The 24,645-nt window shown below is 36.1% G+C and overlaps 1 protein-coding gene across 3 annotated transcripts in view; it reads right to left on the bottom strand.

The window, feature by feature from the left end:
• LOC106875235 (follistatin-related protein 5) overlaps positions 1–24,645 on the bottom strand; it is a 368,722-nt gene that overhangs the window by 88,829 nt on the left and 255,248 nt on the right. For all 3 annotated transcript variants that reach the window (XM_014923295.3, XM_014923296.3, XM_052966672.2), the window contains exon 5: positions 5,650–5,958. In XM_014923295.3, coding sequence (XP_014778781.1) covers positions 5,650–5,958 — 309 coding nt within the window. The remainder of the gene's footprint in view (positions 1–5,649; positions 5,959–24,645) is intronic.

The following is a 24,645-nucleotide window of genomic DNA, read 5'->3' on the forward strand; positions in this document are numbered from 1 at the left end:
ATTGCCCACAAGGGCCTAAACATTGAAGGGACAAACAAAGGGATTAAGTTGATTACATCGACCCCAGTGCATAACTGGTACTTATTTAATCGACCCCGAAAGGATGAAAGGCAAAGTTGACCTCAGCAGAATTTGAACTCAGAATGTAACGGCAGACGATATACCACTAAGCATGTCGCCTGGCATGCTAACAATTCTGCCAGCTCCCCACCTTTCAGCTCGCCCCCAGATCCCTATATCTGTAGCAAAAATCCCCTCAAGAATGCAATCATGATTTGCCAAAATATTACCAAGGCAATACAAAATTCTGACCCTTTAAAACTTGTTGGATCGGATCTAACAAAGATTTCATCTTTGGCATGCTTATTTTCCTAGACCACCTTTGTATATTCAGTGTATTTTAGCTGCTACTGAGAATCAGATGGCAGACCAGACCAGACACATCTCATGGCAGCCAGCAGACAGCAGCAAAACTAGCAGAAAGTCAGAGCACTGTCACAGCATAAGAACAATAGACAGCAGCAGCAGCAACACACCATGACCAGCTAATGTTAAGAAACTCATGAAAATAGCTACTTTTATACCTTGCCCAAACTATTTGGGGTTTTTTCATTGGTAGTAACAACAATATTTTTGTTTACGATAAGAATAAACATTTTTTAAATTAAAAATCTCAAAAAGATTTCAGTATTCTTTATTGTAACAACCTCATGCACAAACATGGCACATTCTACCATTCATTGAGACAGAGAATCCCTTTGTCGCAAGAGAAACATTGTTACTCTGGCCACTATCCTCTCCAAAACTACCCATCTTCTGTTAATTAGGTCATCTAAGGTAATGGAATCTATCAACAATTTTATGGAATCTTCTAAGCATTTGTAAGAATTGGTATCACCCAACCTCTTTCTGCAAACTTTTCCTAATGCTACTTCATTGAAAATCCTTCTTAGCAAAATTTCTTGAGAACTTACTTAGATATCTTGGGTACCATGGTTTACACAAGGTACACCACATAAACATGATTTCTTGAGAATTGGTAGCAATTCCTGTCATCTTTCTGGCAAACTAAAAAATTTAGTCTTTTGAGAATGATAATCTTAAGCTTTTAATATCAATTTACTTGAAACCACTCTCAGTTTTCCTATGCAAGCTTCCTGTTTTAAAGTGGTCTTAATTAAAACCTTTCATCAAAATTCCACTTTAATTTAATTAATTCCAAATCCCAGATTCACAATGATGGAGTTATTTTATTAAATTCATTATTTTCAAAATTAATTGAAACAAAGGCAGTGGATTTCATTAGAAATATGGTACCAAATGGGTTAAACTAAAACCCTCTATTGAAAGTCCGTTTCCAATTTATTTTCCAAACCTCAGTTATTTTATTAAATTCTTAATAATTTCCAAAATTAATGGAAACAAAGACAGTGTCTTTCAATAGAAATATAATTTTAAAATAGGGTTACTTCTCCATTTCTTTATTTTTTTCTTTTATATTTTGCCACATTCAGCTCTAAGAACTAGGTCATTGCTGTGTGTATGTGTATGTGTGTATATATATCATGCCAGCGTGCTAGGTGGATGTTAAACGATGATGATGACAATATATATATATATATATATATATATATATATATATATATATATATATATATATATATATATATATATATATATATATATATATATATACATATGTATACATATATATATAAACACATTCACACATACACTATACACACATGAACAAGTACTTATATATATATGAAAATTTATGTACATTCACACACAGAAGTATAGCTTTCTATCTTAACAAAACAGATCTATATTTCTAACACCATGAAATATTTCAAAGATTTTTCCAAAGATTAAATGGGGAAAAATGTTAAAATTAAATTGATAAGCCTGGAATTGTTTTTTTTTTTTTTTTTTATTATCTTTACTTTACCTACATGAGTGCTTCTATGTAGGTATTGATTTTTGTTTAATATCATGGTGTTCTTAGATATACAAATATTGCTACTGCTGCTGCTGCCACTGCTGCCACTGCTGCTTCTGTACAAGTAAGAACTGACAAGTATCGTATTGGTCTTTTATTTGCTGAAGGGATTTCTCAAATAATAATTATGTCTTTTATATTCTTCTTGTGGATTATAGTGTTATCAATAAAAGTCTTGTGCAATTTGAAGCTCATGCAGGCTACCGCTGGCCAAATGCTGGGAATCTTGTCAGCTTAAATCAGACATACCTTGTCAATGCAGCAAACAGAGAAGCCTCTGTGTTGTTTCTAAATTGGCTAAAAGAGCAGCTAAATCTCCCTCAAATTACAACATCCTGCCAGCTTCAAATGGGAGCATCACATTTGGATAATGTGATGCCCCCTTTTAGTCCATGCTCTGTTTTAGTTTAGTTTCTACAGATGAAACCCTTCCTAATGCCTACCATTTACAGAGTGTATTGGGTGTTTTTTGTACATGGAACCGGTCCCAGTGCTTTTTACATAGCACCAAAACCGATATTTTTTACGTGGTACCAGCACTTTCCAATATAATTTCCATAATAATTCCTTAAAAATCATTCTAAAATATTCAATTGAATGAAAATATGAAAATAATACAATTAACAGGTCTTATCAACAATTCAGAATTTCTTCATTTTTATCATCTAAAATTTTGTATGAAAATTTCAAATTATTTAATGCTGAAATCTATCAGAAAAGTTTATTTAAATATTTATAAGCCTGCCATCCAATCAGATTTAAATATTTATAATTCTGTCAACCAATCAAATTTTCTAATATTCATTTCAATTACATTATTAAATCATTCAATGCTTGATCATTTCAGCCTGTCGTAATTTACTTTTGGGTTGATGCATAATTATTGCGGCTTTTTCCAATAAATTTTATTCAACAAAAACAATAACAACATATAACAAAAAAACATCATTAAATGATTATTCCGGAGCATAATCACCTTCTACTTCAATTACTGCTTCCTATTTGCTTGGCAGATGGTCAGACCATCATTTAAAGAAGTTTTTGTTAATTATTATTATTGTTTTTGTTGAATTCATTGGAACAAAAGCTGCAATAATTATGCACTAACCCAACAATTTTAATCATAACATTTTTGAGAAGAATATTTAGATTATTTATATTATTTACATGTGACGGATATTTGTCCTCATCTTGTTTGTTGTTAACACAATGTTTCGGCTGATATATCCTCCAGCCTTCATCAGGTGTCTTGGAGAAATTTCGAACCTGGGTTCTCATTTCTAAGGTATTTTTTGATGCTATTATTATTATCATTATTATTATTATCATGCCTGGAATTGAACTCGAAATCTTGGGGTTAGTAACCCGTGCTCTTAACCACTACACCATATGCCTGTGGGTAATTATGGAGTGAATTTTAGGGGTTATAAATCTAATATTTTTCTATCATTCCTTAATACAGGTTCCCATATGTTGTTCATATCTGCACTCAGTCTGCTTAGGAGGTTGTTGTGTCCTAGCATATGTGCTGCTTCTTTTAGTTTTCATATTTTCCAGTGGTGTTCTCTGTCTATTATTTTAACTTCATCCCACAGGGGGAAGTGGTCTCTATTTTTCCATACATGATCAGCTATACCCAATTTATCAATATATCCTTGTATCACAGCTTTGCGATGTTCATCTACCCTTATTTTGAGGGGGCGACATGTTTCACCTTTGTATAACCTACCACAGCTGCTTGGGATGGAGTACACGCAAATGTAAATTATGTACATAATTCCTCATCTCTTAAACATAGAACTGTAAGAATATTTATTTTTTATTTTGCAGACCAATTAAAGTTTGAAGTTGGACAGTAAGGGCTTAGTGGTCACTCACAAGAGAATAGGACCTGAAAACTTGTACCATAGTTTTGCTAAGTCTCTTTTAGATGCACATACCATTGTGTGCAGACATAGATACTGTCTTGGTTTCCCCCACCTAGACCCAGTGGTACATTGAAGATTGAGTGAGGTATACCCATGAACTCAATTGGTATTTCTTATCAACTGACCAAGCTGGAGAAATAGGAACTGTAATACCTTGCTCATGAACACAATGTACTGCTCAGTCTAAGAATTGAACCCATGGCATTATGATCATAATCCCAATACCGTCACATATACAGAGGTAGAAAACTTAAACATAGCCAAGCCCATATGTACCCCACTCTACCATATTTGGTGCCATTAAAGGTAAAAGTTCTGTTTTTAAGAAATTTATCTGCAGTCAAAGAGTTCTGGGCTTTGATGCCTCTATACAGTGCTTTGGATTACTGTCTTGCATTCCAACCTTGGCCTGACCAATGTCTTCATTATCATCAAAATCATCATCATCATCATCATCATCATCATCATCATCATTTAACATCTGTTATCCATGCTAGCATGGGTTGGACAGTTTGACTGGGCTGGCAGACTGGAAGGCTGCACCAGACTCCAGTCTGATTTGGCATGGTTTTCTATGGCTGGATGCCCTTCCTAACACCAAACACTCCGAAAGTGTAATGGGTGCTTTTATGTGCCATCGGCACAAGTGCCATTTGCATGACACAAGTATCTGCCATGACTGCAATTTTGCTCGGTTTGATGGGTCTTTTTTTCAAGCCCGACATAATGCCAAAGGTCTTGGTCATTGACTCCATGAGGCCCAACACTGGAAAGGAACTCGGCCACTTTGCCTCTGAATAGAAATTTCATAGATAGAAATTATGCAGAAGATAAACCAAGGAAGGACAGGAGGAAGAAATGCTTTAGCTTTCAGATTTCTTTGTCAGATGTAATGATTATTTATTCACATTTATTTAATTAATCACACATTATCTTGTAACTTCAAGATTTCAATGGTGAGCTTCTAGAATGACATTGTAGGTTAGGTGTGAGAGGTTGGATCTGGATATTTTTAGCATAAGAGAGGTGGAATATCTGTCCCAGATATTTTTTTCTACTATAGTCACAAGGCCTGAAATTTATGGGAAGGGGTAGGTCACTGGTACTTCATTTATTGATCCTGAAAGGATGAAGGCAAATTCGACCTGAGTGAAATTTGAACTCAGAATATAGCAACAGGCGAAATACCACTAAGCATTTCGTCCAGTGTGCTAACGATTCTGCCAGCTCACCACCACTGGAAGAAATGTCGGCCACCGATTTGTCCAGCACGGTAATGCTTCTGCCAGATGGCTGCCTTATATCTGTCCCAGATATAAAACGATAAACATCGCCCTTTCAAAGCCTAGCCAGGCTCATGGGCTCGGTTTCCTGGTTTCTATGGTGTATGTGTTCCCCCCAGCTGGATGGGATGCCAGTCCATCGCAGCATTACTCAAGAAACAGGAAGAAAGAGTGAGAGAAACTTGGGGTGAAAAAGTACAACAGTGGTCGCCACCACCCCCTGCCTGAGCCACGTGGAGCTTAGGTGTTTTTGCTCAATACCACTCGCAAAGCCTAGTCTGGGAATCGAAACCACGATCCTCCGACCGCGAGTCCGCTGCCCTAACCACTAGACCAGTGCACCTCCACTGTCCCAGATATAGCCAGTTTAAATGCTAAAGGTTTAAATATTCCAAATAACAACAACAAAAAGGGGATTGGCTAAATGTTAACTTACATTCTTTAGTATCCTGGTTGCAGTCTGATTCTTGGAATCGTTCGCAATGGAAATGAAGTAACTTTTCTTTGAACCGAAGATATTCCATTTTATTACAAGGGTCTTCATGCTCAGTGTTTGATTTCAGTTCATTATCCGATGCTTTGATGATGATATCCTCGTGTTTCATTGACTCCGAATGACCAGAATGACCAGACTGCCGCTGCTGCTTCTGCTGCTGCTTTGCCGGACCAGTTGTAGTCGGATCTGTGTCTTTAGATTGGTCATTGGCAGGTTTCTTCTCTGAATCTGATTTCAAGGGCTTGCTCTCTGAAATGAAACATTGAAAGTATTTTCATTGTCTGTGTTCCATTAATCTTGGCCTTATGCACAAACACACACATACACACAAAGTACAAGATGGACTCTTCCACCAGTTTCAAAGTATGAGCATCCAACAGTTTAATAAAAAAAAAAATTTCAGTTTCTATGTTTGTGGTTCTTATGAGACAGAATGAAATAATTCATTCTGATCCATCAGAGATCCCACTTATGCCAGCTTGGGATTATAGTAGAAGACAATTGCCCAAGCTACTCAGCAGGAATGAACTTAGGTTCATGTGGTTGGCAGGGGAGAATGTCAATCAAATTTTGTCTCAGGAAGGATTTTTAATTATTGTTGCTTTTCACTTACATACACATACACACACACAAACACACACACACACACACACACACACACACACATACATACATACATACATACATACATACATACATACACACACACACACACATACACACATACGTGTAAACATGCATACATACATATACACATGCATACATACCTACATACATACCTACATACATTTAGCTGAAAAAACAGCAGAAGGATTGGGTACTCTTTTCCATCTTGTAAGGGTGAAAAATATCCAATCTTTCTGCTGTTGTCACAGCTGTATTGCATTCAAGATTTACTTCTTTATCTGCAATATGTGTGTGTGTGTGTGTGCATGTGTAGATATATGTAGATGTATGTGTATATATATATATATTAGTTTTTGTTTGTGGCAGGTGTTCAGGTGCAATAAAGACTGTAAGCAAACAGGAAACAACTTCTATCTCATTCCAGGGTGAAAAACTAGAGGTAGTCGATAGCTTCCGCTATCTGGGCGACCAAGTTAGTAGTGGGGGTGGGTGCGCTGAAAGTGTAGCTGCTAGGATAAGAATAGCCTGGGCAAAGTTTAGAGAGCTCTTACCCCTGCTGGCGACAAAGGGACTCTCACTCGGAGTAAAATGCAGACTGTATGACGCGTGCGTATGAACAGCCATGCTACATGGCAGTGAAGCATGGGCTGTAACTGCTGAGGACATACGTAAGCTCGCAAGGAATGAAGCCAGTATGCTCCGTTGGATGTGTAATGTCAATGTGAATACCCGTCAGAGTGTAAGTATCTTGAGAGAAAAGCTGAACATTAGAAGCATCAGTTGTGGTGTGCAAGAGAGACGATTGCGCTGGTATGGACATGTGGTGAGAATGGAAGAGGATAGCTGCGTGAAAAAGTGCCACACCCTAACAGTTGAGGGAACCCGTGGAATAGGTAGGCCCAGGAAGACCTGGGCTGAGGTGGTGAGGCAAGACCTTCGTACATTGGGCCTCACCGAGGCGATGACTACTGACCGAGACCTTTGGAAATGTGCTGTGCGTGAGAAGACCCGGCAAGCCAAGTAAGATCGTTGCCAGTGCCCCTGGACTGGCTCTTGTGCGTGTGGCACATGAGATGCACCATTTTGAGCGTGGTCGTTGCCAGTACCGCCTGATTGGCTCCCGTAGGATTTTCGAGTGAGATCGTTGCCAGTGCCCCTGGACTGGCTTGTGCGGGTGGCACATAAAAGACACCATTTCGAGCGTGGCCGTTTTCGTGCGGGTGACACGTAAAAGCACCCATTACACTCTCTGAGTGGTTGGCGTTAGGAAGGGCATCCAGCTGTAGAAACTCTGCCAAATTAGATTGGAGCCTGGTGTTGCCATCCGGTTTCACCAGTCCTCAGTCAAATCGTCCAACCCATGCTAGCATGGAAAGCGGACGTTAAACGATGATGATGATGATGATATATATATATATATATATATATATTAAAGAATACAAAAAATGGGACAAGAACGCAAAACATCCAGACAGTTAGATGATACAACAAAGGGACAAGAAAAATCAAGGATGGGTCATCTGGAGTTTTCTTTCTTCAGTCGAGTTCCAGATTATCTTTGCAATTTCAGCTGGTTATACTCGAGATTGCTCCAATCTGGCCAGCCTCAGGGAAAATCTAAGTTAAGAGCATTAGATTCCTTGGAAGAAAGCAGTGAATGTATACGAAAACAAGGATGGAAAAAGCGGAGAAGTGGTACACAAATACAAATAACAGGACATTAACAACAGGTGTCTTTCGACTAAGGACGAATTAAATTAAGCTGGTGTGTGTGGAAGTGAAGCCTTACGGTAGGGACATAAGAGATGACAGGCATGGGGAGGAATATATATATATATATATATATATATATATATATATATATATATATATATATATATATATATATATATACATATATATGTATATGTATGTATGCATGCATGTATGTATGTATACATATGCAACTATATAAAATTAATGTGGGCAGCTGTTTGCATCATAAACTGTGTAAGCAAAATTTAGTTGCCACTAATTGTGATTGTATGTGCTCCGAGCACATATATTGCTAGAAACAAGAGTTAAACCACTTATAGTTGTGTAAAAGCACATTTACATATACTAACAGGGGAGATAGCTGCCCTACGAGTGAGCAAAGCTACAACACTGGACTCTGCACAGCTTCAGCTTAATGATAATTGACAACAGTCCATATACTTATTGATCAAACCACACACACACACACACACACACATATATAAATAGTACTAATACTTTTTTTAGACATTTAGTAAGTGTTATCAATTTATAACGAAATATTTTTGCAAGGTTCAACCAAAACACTACATATAATTTAGCCACCACTTCACATATTTAACCTATAATTTATGCAAATATTCAAATCTAAATTTTATTCCTTCTGTGATCCGACATATCATATTAACAGTTTTATTTCTAGCTCAACCTATTTAGCTCTCTTCAATTCCTTTCTTTTTTTATTTATTTTCACACCTACAGTTTAACACCTGTATATTATTATTATTTTCAAAATCACTTAGTCTAAAACTATATCACAATTTTATGTCACTTTCCTGAAATTTTAAGTGATACCATTATATTTTTCACTGAGTATTTATTTCTGTGTGTGCGTGTGTGTGTGTGTGTCTGTGTCTGTGTCTGTGTGTTTGTGTGTGTGTCTGTGTGTACAGGCATATGTGTTAATAACATTTGCAACATTATCTGTGAAGATTATTTACATTATTTACACTTGATGGATATTTGTCCTCATCTTGTTTGTTGTTAACACAATGTTCCAGCTGATATACACTCCAGCCTTCATCAGGTGTCTTGGAGAAATTTCGAACCTGGGTTCTCATTCCTAAGGTATTTTTCGATGTTATTATCATTATTCTTATTAAAATAATTATTCAGGTCACTGCCTGGAATTGAACTCAGATTCTTGGGGTTAGTAGCCCGTGCTCTTAACCACTACGCCATATGCCTGTGGCACAGTGGTTAAGAGCACGGGCTGCTAACCTCAAGATTCCGAGTTCGATTCCAGGCAGTGACCTGAATAATAATAATAATAATAATAATAATAATAATAATAATAATAATAATAATAATAACAACATTGAAAAATATCTTAGGAATAAGAACCCAAGTTCGAAATTTCCCAAAGACACCTGATGAAGGCTGGAGGGTATATCAGCCGAAATGCTGTGTTAGCAACAAACAAGATGAGGACAAATATCCGTCAAATGTAAATAATTTAAATAATGTAAATATTGTACATAATTCCTCATTTCTTAAATATAGAACTATATTATTTGTGAAGGTTGTAAACATTGGTGAAAAGAAACTGGGCGACAGGTGCTTTCTTGTCAAACAGCAAAAATATCAACAATGATGCCATTGTTTATAAATAGTGATATAAATTAGAATAATGACAAACCAGTTTCCAATATAGACAGAGGGTCACACATTTTCATGGAAGGATAAAGTCTATTATATCAGCCATCAGCCCCTTCCACCTCATTCTTACCTGGCATTCATTCATTTATTTTATTGAATTTTGAAGGACAAAAAGTAGCAAATCTACCTTTTCTGGTTTTTTTTTTTATTACTTCACACCTGAATTTTGACACCTGCATATTATGAAATTGTAAAGCACTTAGTCCAAAACTATATCATAGTTTACATCACTTACCTACAGTTTTAAGTGGTGGTACCATTATTTCTTTTCTTTGTGTATATCTCTATGTATGTGTATGAGTGTTGATGTATGTGTGTGCATGTTTGTGTGTGTTTGTGTGTGTGTGTTTGTGTGTATGAATATGTTTTAAAGTCAATTTTAGTCAGCAGAAATTTTAACTGGAAACCAATAGTTTAAATGTTACATCTATCTGAACTAAATTTATCTACAAAAAGAAAAGAAGGACGAGAGAAAAGGGACATAACTCAAGTGGGCCAGTATTTTTATCAGTACAGTGGAGTAGCATCAAAGACAGGAACCAAAGTGTAAAGCAGATTAAAAGTATAACTGATTCCGTGATTCCTCGACATTCTATGACCTATAAGAGGAACGAAGACTAACAAAGGAAACGAGAAATCTATGCTAAAACAGAATTTTGAATGAAAGCAATCTGCTTAGAACTCGGGGCTTTGAGATAAAGAAAGTAAGTAAACACACCAAAGAACATTTGATAATGCAAGATTGAAATATCAACTGGAATATATTTAAATGGTTGTAAATCTATTATATATGGCTATTATCATACTGCAGGTATGCTGCTTGATAAGTGAATCCACACAATCTGTTATTAAATTCTGGTTGTAGCAATTTCTCTTGTGTTAATGCAGTTAAATTATTGCTGGGGAAGATATGAACGCAGTGAAACACCTAATTCACTTTGTTCTAAATATCTTAGATTTATCATCGCTTATGGAGAAAGCAAAAGAAAGTGACCCTATTATGTCATTGTTGAACCTCTTCGACAAAATTATTAACAAGCTTCTTCTTATGATTTTTCAAAGTATATTGGTTATATAACGGTTTCCCATTTCTCTACACAGTTCTTTCCATTTTTATTGAACACCGCAAGGTCTTTTGAGCTGCAAGGTTTGGATAGTAGAGGGTAGACAAGGCAATGCCCTATTATATGGTCTGCTTCTCCAAGTTGTTTGGCAGGTCTTTTAGCTCCAACTGACCGAAGCAACTTTTGACCATCTTGTTTTCATTCTCAAGCAGTTGAGTGTCTTCCCCTCAATCTATGGTGCTTCTGAACCAAGAGGGATGTCTTCAGCAGAGAGGATTCCCTTGTCAAATGGAGGAGGATCGTTCTTGAGTTTTTCCATCCATAAAGAAGGTCGTGTTTATTACTGACAGCCTTTGTCATCTCAATTGGCCATTTCCTTTCAGTGCAACAAATGTCAGAAGCTCTTCAGTTTGGAACAAGAACAGAGGCCAACGCTGCTTTTACAACCAGGACTGACTATCATATCTCTGCATGTTGAAGAGCTATTTACAAGCAAGGAGCATCACTAAGATTTTATATATCGTTGGCAGTGACATTTGGCTGGTATGCAGCGTGTGGACAGCTGTCACTGATAAAACGCAATTTGTTGAAATCACATGATCTGGCATTTCCAATGCTCTTAGCTGACAATTGTAAACATGCGCTTTTATGCACCATGCATCATTTTAAGAGATCCCTCAAGGTGACTGCCTCAGTGTTTGGTCTTCTAACAAAGCATCCACATCCATTTGGATATAAAAATTACAAATTCATTGCTTTCAAGTGATCAAAATAAAAATCTGCCACCAAAATTTCATGTGCGTTTATATTCTAAATGACTGCTTAATAATCCTTTCTACTCTAAGCACAAGACCTGAAATTTTGTGGGAGGAACGGGGCTAGTCGATTAAATCAACCCCAATACTCAACTGGTACTTATTTTCTTGACCCCTAAAAGGATGAAAGGCAAAGTTGATTCTGGTGAAATTTGAACTCAGAACATAACGATTGAAGAAGTACTGCTAAGCATTTTGCCCAAAATGCTAACAATTCTGCCAGATTGACACCTTGATAATAATGATGATGATGATGATGATGATGATGATGATGATGATGATGATGATGATGATGATGATGATGATAATAATGGTAATAATAATAATAATAATAATAATAATAATAATAATAATAATAATAATAATGATAATAATAATAATAATAATAATAATAATAATAATAATAATAATAATAATAATAATAATAATAATAATAATAATAATAATAATAAGAAGAAGAAGAAGAAGAAGAAGAAGAAGAAGAAGAAGAAGAAGAAGAAGAAGAAGAAGAAGAAGAAGAAGAAGAAGAAGAAGAAGAAGAATACAGTAACCATAAGAGCATCACAGCAAACCACAGCACATACCCAAGGCACACAGAGCTGCGCTCGGTAGTGAAGTGAAAAAAGCATGTTATAAAAATAAAACTACTGAATAATAATAATAATAATAATAATAATAATAATGGTAATAACAACAACAACAACAACAACAATAATAATAATAATAATAATAAAAATGGCAGTTATTTTACTAAATTCTTAAACTGAAGCAAAAGCAGTGTTTTTGAACTGCAATGTGGCAACAAAATGGTTGGATTCTGTCCATGATTTTAATATTACAGTGAGAAATATATTTCTTTTACTGAATCCTGGATTAATTTCAAACGAAACTACTTTTTCATTACAAAGCAGTTGAAACTGAAGAATACTTTAATAAAACTTACTGGAGAACCTTATATGGCAGGATCCGTTTACAGGGCAATCTTGTAATATGGAGTGGATGGGTGGTTGATGTATGGAAAGAGAATCTCTGCAATTTAATTAGCTATCATTGAGAAAAGATTGGAAGCATTCTACTCAATGAATTGTTTATGTATATTCTTCCCAGAACCAATCTATTGGCTTGTAACTATTTCACTGATATCTGCAGCTAGAATAACATACGAGTCAGAGAGAGAACTACTACGAAGATGAGTTTAATCATTCGCATATTGATCCACGGTTACTATGGTGAACGTACATATATATGTACATAAAGAACTGATTTTAAATGTCTTCCAGCTGTGGTTTATCTCAGAAGCAGCAAATTTCTATGAGAAAACAGCTTTTGTTTTAGGTAAATGTTTATGGGATAGGATTGTCAAGAAGAACTTCCACAGGGAATTCTCTTGTTAGGATTGTATCTCAGTGGTTTTATGTTATAAAAATATCTCATCTCGGAGTTTGATGAGATGGATGGTTAAATTAAGCAAATGTTTCAGACGAAGCAGAGTAAATTGTTTGGAGAAATTGATTTCTCTCTTGCAATAACCATCGGTAGGTCGATGTATTGGCCTGGCTTCAGCAGAAATCTGGATTTTGATTAGTTGTTTATGTACAATATGATGGAGGCAAACAGTAGATAAACTTGCTCTACACAATAACATACCACCATGCCAGCATGTTGCCCTACACTGATGCAGCATGAGATAAGCAAAAGCTATAATCATATTTGCACAGCTATACAAAGCAGTGACACATGTGCACATCTTCAAAGAAGTAATATACAAAGACACACAGACAGATATTTTAATCTATTACTCTGTCACATACACACATGAGCATGCAGACACACACTTGTGTGCACACACACACACAAATAGATATATTAATCTATTACTGTCACACACACACACACACACACACGTGCACACACACACACAAATAGATATATTAATCTATTACTGTCACACACACACACACACACACACGTGCACACACACACACAAATAGATATATTAATCTATTACTGTCACACACACACACACACAAATAGATATATTAATCTATTACTGTCACACACACACACACACGTGCACACACACACACAAATAGATATATTAATCTATTACTGTCACACACACACACGTGCACACACACACACAAATAGATATATTAATCTATTACTGTCACACACACACACACACGTGCACACACACACACAAATAGATATATTAATCTATTACTGTCACACACACACACACACAAATAGATATATTAATCTATTACTGTCACACACACACACACACACGTGCACACACACACACAAATAGATATATTAATCTATTACTGTCACACACACACACACACAAATAGATATATTAATCTATTACTGTCACACACACACACACACAAATAGATATATTAATCTATTACTGTCACACACACACACACACAAATAGATATATTAATCTATTACTGTCACACACACACACACACAAATAGATATATTAATCTATTACTGTCACACACACACACACACGTGCACACACACACACAAATAGATATATTAATCTATTACTGTCACACACACACACACACGTGCACACACACACACAAATAGATATATTAATCTATTACTGTCACACACACACACACACACGTGCACACACACACACAAATAGATATATTAATTTATTACGGTCACACACACACATGCATACTCACACACGTGCACACACACATGTGCAGATGTGTGCAAATACATGCACAAATAGATGTATTAACTTATTACTCTGCCCCACACACACACACACACAAACACATGTGCACGTGTGCATGCACACGTGCGCAAATAGATATATTAATCTCATTACTCTCTCTCTCACACACACACATGCATACTTACACACATGCACACACACACATACACATGCACGCATGTGCATGTGTGCACACACACATGCATGTACACACTCACTACCACCACCATACACACACACACAGACATACATATTCATATGTATACATAATGCTGATGGATATGAAAATGAAGTAATGTGTGATAGATGTGGCTCATGGCTGTGTGGTTAAGAATTTTGCCTCCCTACCAAACGGTTTCAGGTTCAGTCCCACCATGCAGCACTTTGAGCAGGTGTCTTCTGCATTGACTAAAACCTTCTGAGTAGATTCATTGAATGGATATTGAAGAGAAACCTGTCATATGAAAGTGTGTTTGTTTATTGTCGTTTGACATTGTATGTTAATTGCAAACAAACATCATCATCACCATCATCATACAAAAGGTGTTGATTGTTTGCAATCTACCATGAAAACATGTCCAGCCATGGAGAAAATATTAGCTTGCTTAGAAAAAGGTGAGGAAAGTTGATAGGAAAAATATTTCAGTGTAGAAAATCAGCCTCAACAAAATGTGTCTGACCCAGGCAAGAATGGAAAAGTGGATATTAAAACAATGATGTATGCCATTGTTCAGTTTTATTTCAAAATTTCTTGCCAATAGAGAAAGAACCAGTTTCTAACCTAGATCCAAGGCTCCTTCATTGGAATTTCAACACCAACAACAGAGTATTCACGTATGTTTGTATGTATGTATGTAGGTGTGTGTGTATGTATGTGTGTATGTATGTATGTATGTATGTATTGTGTTTCTCTTTGTGTTTTATTTAAGTTCTTCTTTAGAGAGTTCAAGTCAGTCGCTAACAAAGCAACAAGACCTTTAGAGTTCCTGGTGTTTGTAAATCTGTGGTTGATTTGTCAATGCATGCACCCAAGTGCCTGCATCAATTCACCTCATGAATCTCAGATGGAGAATCTTTGGGATGGCTTACAGATCTTCACTGTGCCACTAATAGATTGTATTTGGAGAATCCATGTCAGTTTCTTACACTCTTTCTTTTTAAAACCTTGTATTTCTAATGTTTTGTGAAAATTTGTTAGTACCTAACCTCATGCACCTATGAGAATAGGTGCAAATGAGAATTTAATGTTAGCGTACAAGAGCTGTAAGTTCCACATTAATTTACCATAAATGTTCTTTTTTTTCCCCTGGAATTTTGATGGGTCATTTGCATCTGTTAGGCAGCTGACCTCTACAACAGTGCATGACTTTTGGTCCTTGTTCCACAGAACCGTATCAGGTATGTTTTGATTGCATTGGGGTCACCTTTTTTATGGAAGTGTCCCACTAGCATTCCTTGCTTTTAAAGGTGTTAATACATCCTGGTTCAGACCTACCTTTGATGTATACATGAGGACAATCCTTCCTGAGAGCACATGGAATTGCATGTATACATACATACTAAAAGACAGAAGGCTTATACACACACACCAACTGGTTGTAATATCTTGCTGTAGGATGTTAGAGAAGATGTATTCAAATCTAGTCAAGACTACTTAATCTTTAATCTTTACCATGTTTGACAGATTGAGATTAAACTGATCTTGTTCACATCTGACAGAGTAATTAATGTAGAACAGTTGAGCAATACCAAAATGTCAGATTCTTTTTCTTCTTCTCCTTCACTTTAAACTTATCCAAACCCATTAACCTCTCCCTTCCCTCTCTCTCTCTCTCTCTTTCTCCATTTATTTTCTTTCTGAAGCTAAACACAACCAGTTTTCCCAGGCTTTATATTCATACACCTATCCTCATTTATCACGAGGGTAGGGTTAAAATTTAAGAAAACAAATAACAATGATGAATAAATCAGTGACAACCAAGGCTCCACGTACAGGATTGAATAATATTTTACGTATCTTGACAGAATAATTATTGATTTATATAAAACAAACTGAACTAAAGCACAGTTGCAATGAAGGTTAAATCCGACCATGGAGCATGACATGCTCACTAAGGTAATATAATATTTACTAATAGCTCCCTTTCACATCAGTTCTTGAGGGAAATGACTTATTTTCCAGTCAAGAAAACCAATAATAAAGCAATGGTGAACTTTGATTGAGTAGAGGCTTTTTTTTTTTTGCATAGAGAAAACTGTCATTTTTTCTGTTTTAACATTAGCAAACCAAAAGTTATGTATTAGCATTCTGATTTATCAAGGCTTAAGCAAAAGACTCAAACAGGAAAAAGAATTAAAACCATTCGCAGATGTAAAAGAATTTAAAATAAACAAGACATTCGTTAACAAGACTGAAATCAAAATCTCAAAGTTTAAATTTAATATTCTCTTGGAATCCTTTAACATTTTTATCTTCTTCTCTTTTATATTGCCGGCTTACAACAACAGAAAATTGAATTAATTTAATTTATGATTTTGTAAAAATTAAACCTTGCTATACCTATTACAAATTATTTTCCATACTGTATAAGCACAGGTGTCATTAAGTGGAATTGTACCCCAGTCTGCATGATAGGGAAGCAAGCTTAATCACTTAATGATCAGGAGATGGAGTATTGTGGCAAGAAATGTGATCCAAAAATAAAGTTAGTTACCAAAAATGTAAAAGAGAGAAGGAACTTGCATATGTCAGATGTATAATTACACTCTCATCTCTGTGATTTTAACGTGTGTAGTGATAGATTTTATTCTTTTTATCAGTGTTGTGGGACAAAGTGATGAGGAAGAATCTAGAGAAGTTGAGCCTCACTGAGATGATGAGGGACCAATATTTCTGGTGATTTGCTGTGCTTGAGAAGCCATGTCAATATAAGTAAAATCTTGACCATCCCTACATACAGGCATGTCCTTTATGGCCATACCCCCTCGCCATTCCCTCTTTCAGCTGAGAGGTCCTTGCCTTGTGAACTCACAGGTGCTGGTGCCACATAAAAAAACCCATGCCAGTGTCATATAAAATGAAAACATGCCCGTGCAATGTATATAGCTCTTGTGCTGGTGCCACATCCACTCTGTAAAGTGGTTGGTGTTAAGAAGGGCATTCAGCTGTAGAAACCATACCAAAGTAGACTATTGGAACCTGGTGCAGCTGTCTGGGTGGCCAGCCCCTCTCAAACTGTCCAACCCATGACAGCATGGAAAACGAATGTTAAACGATGGTGATGATGTGGAGGAAGAGGAGGAATACTTGAAGTTACTTTAAAACATCATCTCTGTTGATCACCAGATCACTATTAAATATTTATTACATAAAGGATTCCACTGCCTATATTCACTTCCTATCGTGGTTGCTGCGATTTGTGTCTGTTAGAGTAGAGCAGAACATTGGACCACTGCTGTAATAAAGGCTTGTGAGTTTCACTCTGACCCTAACACATCTACCTGACGCCAGATACAACAAGAAGACTAAACATTTGAATGTCATATTCTTACTAAACACAAGAACAGGATGTGAATAACAGACAGAAACCATATTCTCTCAGTCATAAATTTTCATATTTGAAGCTTTGTTATTGTCAAAACTGCATCTCAATTTTGCTTTTAAAAACGAATGCATCCATGTTTTATTTGAAAGAATAGAATCGCTTGCAGACTAGAATTTAAGTCAGAAATATTAACTTTCAGGAAATGTATGGCATGTAGAATCACAAAATTATGAGCAGAAGCAAAATCAATTCCAGAGAAGTGGAACAACCAATGAGGTAACGGTTTCGATCTTCTAAATAAATGTTATTCAGTAACAAAGTGATTCACATAATATCTGTTACCGAAGTCTGTTTTCTGTTGGATAAAATTCTACGAAATACGTATTTAATTTTAGTTTAAAAACGAAAGAAAAAAACAACCACTTAAAAACAGTGGTTTGAAAGATATTTGATTGGACAAGTTGAGGATGATTTTAAACGTGGAAACTGTCAAAATGACGTTTTCATTTATTAAATATCTCATTCAGAAGTAAATAAAGATGACACTCGGATCCATTTAAGTAATCTTTCTTGAAATTCCTAAATTAGAAAAAACAATTTGGAATGTCACCTGATAAGTGATGATTCTAGAAATAGAAATCAAAGATTCTTTTGGATTATTCTAAATATTTATTGTATAGGGTGGTGTTTTTCCTTTCTTTCACTTAAAAGTAATTTTTCTCTTTTTATTTTTTTGGGGGGGCTTTTGGAAGACTTTCTCTTGGAATGAAATCTATTCCTGGTGCAATATAATTTCCCTTGAAATAGGCACCTTCTTCAAACAGAATTTTCTTTGAAGTGTAATCATTGTCAAACACACACTCACACACACGCGCGCATGCACACATGCACGCATTAAAGAAATGTTTTCAGATTTTGAGAGTAATGACATTAAGTGAAATGGCAAAGTAATTACTAAGATTTCCAAACGAGAGGAAATACATTGTTAAAACTAATGATCAAGGATTCTTAAAAAATCAGAAAGTACCTGCTAACACGAATGACTCCATCACCATTAAAATCACCCTAATCGATCGATAAGTCATAATTGATACTATTTTGATATTATTTATTTTATTAAAGTAAAAGATGAGTTAAGAATTAAAATCTGTCTTTAACCCTTTCCGCCGTGGGTCCCTGTGTTTAGCTTTACCCTCTTCAAGGGCTCCCAAGCAAAAAAAAAAATAGTAGCACATACAGCACAAGCGTAACAATTTCAGGTAATCTAATGGAGAGAATTGTCCGCACCTTCTTTCTCTATGTGTGTTGTTCATAACCGCTTTACCAAGAATCCGGCAGAGATGACGTTTAACCCAAAGCGTGACAGGGTAAGATTTTAATCAGTCAATCTTTGAGAAGTTATCTCCCTTGCTGGACATTATAATCCTTTCTGCTACAGGCACACGGCCTGACGTTTTGTGGGAAGGGGTGAGTCGATCATAGAGACCCCAGTATTCAACAAATACTTATTTCATTGACCCCGAAAGTATGAAAGGCAAAGCTGACAACAGCAGAATTTGAACTCAGAATGTAAAGACGGATGAAATTCCACGAAGCATTTCGCTTGTTGTGCTAAAAATTCTGCCAGCTCTCCACCTTATCTCCAAAGGATAAATATATATTTCTTTATTGCCCATAAGGGGATAAACATAGAGGGGACAAACAAGGACAGACAAAGGGATTAAGTCAATTACATCGTTCCAGTGCTTAACTGGTATTTATTTAATCGACGCCGGCGGAATTTGAACTCAGACCGTAACGGCAGACGAAATATCGCTAAGCATTTCGCCCGGCGTGCTAACGATTCTGCCAGCTCTCCACCTATCTACAAAGATAAGTATATAATTCAGATATGCCTCCAATCAACAGAAGGTATCAAAGAAAGGAGAGAAATATAATAATTCTAGTTCAGAACATATCGGTTATTAACTAAATTGTCAAATTTACAGTCGGGTGAATCACATTACATTGGTTATTTGCAGAATCAGTGGTGTGGATCAAGTGTAGGTGAACCAAGAATTAAAGCCAGTCTGAATTAGCCAAATACCGCAGAAATGTGATGATTGAGTGTTTGAATTATTAATTATAAGATAATGAGTTCTAATTTTAATAATCTTGCATGGCGATTTTAAACAAAGCAAATGTGTGGTTTTTTTTTTGATTTTTTTTTAGATTTATTAAGTAAGAAATATTTACTTTGAACGATTACCATTAAGAATGATATCTAACCATTCTTTACAGACAAGAACATTTTTCAATTTGGTTCTATATTTAAGAGATGAGGAATTATGTACATTATTTACATATGACGGATACTTGTCCTCATCTTGTTTGTTGTTAACACAACGTTTCGGCTGATATACCCTCTAGCTTTCATCAGGTGTCTCGGGGAAATTTCGAACCTGGGTTCTCATTCCTAAGGTATTTTTCGATGTTTATTATTATTATTATTATTATTATTATTATTATTATTCAGGTCACTGCCTGGAATCGAACTCGGAATGTTGGGGTTAGTAGCCCGCGCTCTTAACCACTAGGCCATATACCCGTGGGCATAGGAATGAGAACCCAGGTTCAAAATTTCTCCAAGACACCTGATGAAGGCTGGAGGGTATATCAGCCGAAACATTGTGTTAACAACAAACAAGATGAGGATAAATATCCGTCGAATGTAAATAATGTAAATAATGTAAATAATTTTTCAATCTGTGAAGTAATCCTATACTTGATACTCTGCAAGAATATAGATGAAAGATAAAGGGCCTTTGTGTATAATTTGCTCAAGTAACTCATGTTAAATGGCTTTAAGACGATGGAATTTAAGGTGAATATTTTTCAAGATTCAACAGACCAAGAACGATAAGAAGAAACAAAATGGGTTTACCCTTTGCTCTTGGGATAGAGAAAAGAACCTTATTTGGGACTCCTCTGTTATTGAATCTTTCACTCCATCACAAATCCTAAACGCTGCCATTGAAGTGAGAGATATTGTTTCCATATTTGATTGAAACAAAAAGCATGAAATACCGTAATTTGCTGATAAATTATATATTTTCCACTTGGAAGAAAATATCAAGATTTCCTGTTGAGGGTGTTGGCCGTTTTCGTTCGTTTTTATAGTTATTGTCCATTACTATTTGTAAGTTGTTCATTTAGAGTAATTACACACCCAAAGTTAAAGAGTTTGATTATCTAATATAATAATCCGTTAAGGTGGTGAGCTGGCAGAATCATTAAGACGTTGCGCAAAATGCTTCAGGGCATTTCGTCCGTTCTTACATTCTGAGTTCAAATTCCGTCGACGTTGACGTTGACTTTGTCTTTCAGCCTTTCGGGGTCGATAAAATATGTATCAGCTGAGAATTGGGGTTCGTTTATTCGATTTAACCCCTTTTCCGAACTTGCAAAAATTTGAAACAAATATAATAATCTTTTCTACTCTAGGCACAAGGTCCGAAATTTTGGGGGAAGAGACCAGTCGATTAGATCAACCCCAGTACGTAACTGGTACTTAATTTATCGACTCCGAAAGGATGAAAGGCAAAGTCGACCTCGGCGGAATTTGAACTCGGAACGTAAAGACACCGCTAAGCATTTCACCCAGCGTGCTAACGTTTCTTATTTCTTTATTGCCCACAAGGGGCTAAACATAGAGGGGATAAACAAGGGGATTAAGTCGATTACATCGACCCCAGTGCGTAACTGGTACTTCATTTATCGACCCCGAAAGGATGAAAGGTAAAGTCGATCCCGGCGGAATTTGAACTCAAAACGTAAAGACAGACGAAATACCCCTAAGCATTTCGCCCGGCGTGCTAACGTTTCTGCCAGCTCGCCACCTTATCAAATATGATAAACCATTCCAAATATTATAGAATTACTTAAATTCTAGAAAACGTGATTAAATATCTTGTTCATACAAGAAATATAATCATCATTTAGAAATACGATCTCACAAGTGAATATCTTAATTTGCTAAGACAATAAATCTATATTCAAATAATTCGTGGGGTGCATTTAGAACAGTGAAAACAATAAATATTTATTCTAATAAATCATGGGGATGCAGGCAGAATAGCGAGCGTCCAAACAATATTTATTTATTCTTAATAAGTTCTCACAGACTTGAATATGAATATCTGATCGGTGTTGTTTTTCTAAACAGAGAACACCTCCTCCTTTTAGACTATGCGTCTTCATAACACAAGCGATTCATTGATGTAAGGGGAATTTAAGACACAACGCCGTTTCGACCTTATTGTGTGTCACTTGAGTCAAAGCTAAACCACCAGTGGTTAATTGATACTAGACAAATTTTCGTCTCAAATGGTTGTAGAGTGGTCAGATATTCGGCTTTAGGCTAGATGCTAGATGCTAATTTATCCCGTTTTGGACTTTCAAAAGGCCTCACATCAACTTCTGCCAGAATGTTACCGACTTTGTGTATAATATCAAAACGAGGTTCGACAATGGATCCGGCGCCTTTCGTGGAAGCTGTAGCTCTAAAAAGTTATTTTATTAAAAAATATTTAAAATGTGATGATATGCTTGTGTGCTTGTGTGTGTGTGTGTGTGTGTGTGTGTGCGCGTGCGTGCTTGTGCCGGCAATGTGCTGCATTTTCGCAGTGTATAAGCCATTCAGTCGAAATTTCCAAGGCCACCATGAAGAGTGGCTGATACTCTTTTCTTGTTACAAGTTTCTGAAGAGATGCCAAGGAAAAAAAAAAAAAGATTATTTAAACTTGAATGGGTCAAAGAATTTGTATTGATTGATTTATTGGCACAAGCAGAAACGATATTTTTTTTATTGTATTCTATGCACTCTGCTACCCTTGTAAGATCGAAAGTGGTTCTGAAGCCAAACGTACAGTTGAATGACATGCTCACACAGATGAACCTTAAGTTAACGCCTGCATGGCAAGAACGTCTACTTCGTCGTCATTTTATTATTTTTGTTTTCTCCTCAGTTCTCCTCAGGGTGAACAGTTTTAGCTGCAGGCCCCGTGCAAAGTATATTACGCTGTGAAACATTCTCAATCATACAGCAGTACTGATTTGGTTCTTCAAGAGTTAACATAGAAATATACAATGAGTCATTGATTGCGAAGAGTGTGACACGGAGAAAAACTAAACCTAGGCTACGAATGAAAATATTTTATCGTCGTCAGACAGAGATATCGTTAAGCCATTTTATTAGCAATGATGTTTCAAATAAAGGTGAAACAAAGGTCTTCTCAATAATATTTGGGGAAATTTCACTTTAAAAGAAGTGTGTAATATGTATTAGCTGGATTTTCCATACATACAAATATGGGTAGATACATACATACGTGTATAGTTAGATACATATAACCACGTAAGCACTGTTCTTAATCTGGAAATAGCCTCTTTAAAGGAATGTCATATCGTGCTTAGTGTCCGGAAAGTAATTACTTTAATGCTTAATACTTAATGAAGTAAAAACTCCGTGAATATATATTGCTGTCACCGAGAATATATATTTAGATGCTTTAGTTATGTGTAAAATCGTTGGAAGTAAATCATGGATGACAGGTAAAACCCACTGTTGTTATTTAGGTTCAGAGCTGCACACATCGAGTTGACCTATGTTTAAATATGTTAATAAGTGTTTTCCCCGTAACCATCCCCTCTTTTCTTGTACCCGGCAACACCTTTTCTACCACATTATCTAATGATTGATTTTTAAGACTGTAAAGCGTGATTTAGCTGATGTTTCTAGCAGATCAGATAAAAATGTGTAAACTAAAGATAAAACCATTCGCCTAATATGGTGGTGGTTGGCAGTGAAGACTGCCTAGAGTGAACGAGGAGCGGTCGTTTATTTTCGACGGTATCGATAGATTAACATAAGGCATAAGTACAACAAAACCTGGCTTTTTGATATCTTTGTTGGAAAATCTGAAAAAGTAAATTTATTTTGTGTACATTGTCCGCTTGATAGGATGTGACAAATTGTATATGATATTTCCGAGTGATTATTTCGTCAGTTTGTTACAAAATAAATTGAAGTAAAGTTTCGAGCAAATGTAAGTCTTATTTGAGAAGATGATGTCTTTCAATAAATCCACGTCGGCCATGTTTCATGAGTGAGTGAAGTGGTGCAAGATATTGCAGCGGAAGATCAAGTGAGGCTGAAAAAACTGTCAATGCCTGTACACTTGGATAAATTTGAGAAATCATTGAATTTATTGTATTCATATTCTTATCTAAATACCTTTTCCTGTGCTCAACTTCACACAGAACCAGAAACTAATCGTACATTAACTTCCTCAACACAAGCCTTTCGGCTACAATGTTTCCATTGCTAATATTGCTCCTGTCGTTTCGACAAACTAGAAATGTCTGGTGCCAATTCATATGTTCCCACTAGCGTAGATTTTATCACAAAAAAAAAAGAAAAACCATGTCGATTGTAAACAATTATGGAAAGATTTTGAACAGCTCAAGGAATTATTACGCAATCAACAAACTGTCCGATAAAACAATTGAGTTGGTCAGTTTTGTTAGTTGCACTGACATGACGAGAATTAAGCTTAATGCCACTGGTAACAGCGTATGCGTTGCATGATGGGACCTAGTGCTGCACTCTCGTTGGGTGTTTTTCGTGTCTACGTAGTCGTGAGCAGACAGAC

The sequence above is a fragment of the Octopus bimaculoides genome, chromosome 3, assembly GCF_046866305.1.
Source record: "Octopus bimaculoides isolate indiv1 chromosome 3, ASM4686630v1, whole genome shotgun sequence".
NCBI classification, from domain to species: Eukaryota; Metazoa; Mollusca; class Cephalopoda; order Octopoda; family Octopodidae; genus Octopus; species Octopus bimaculoides.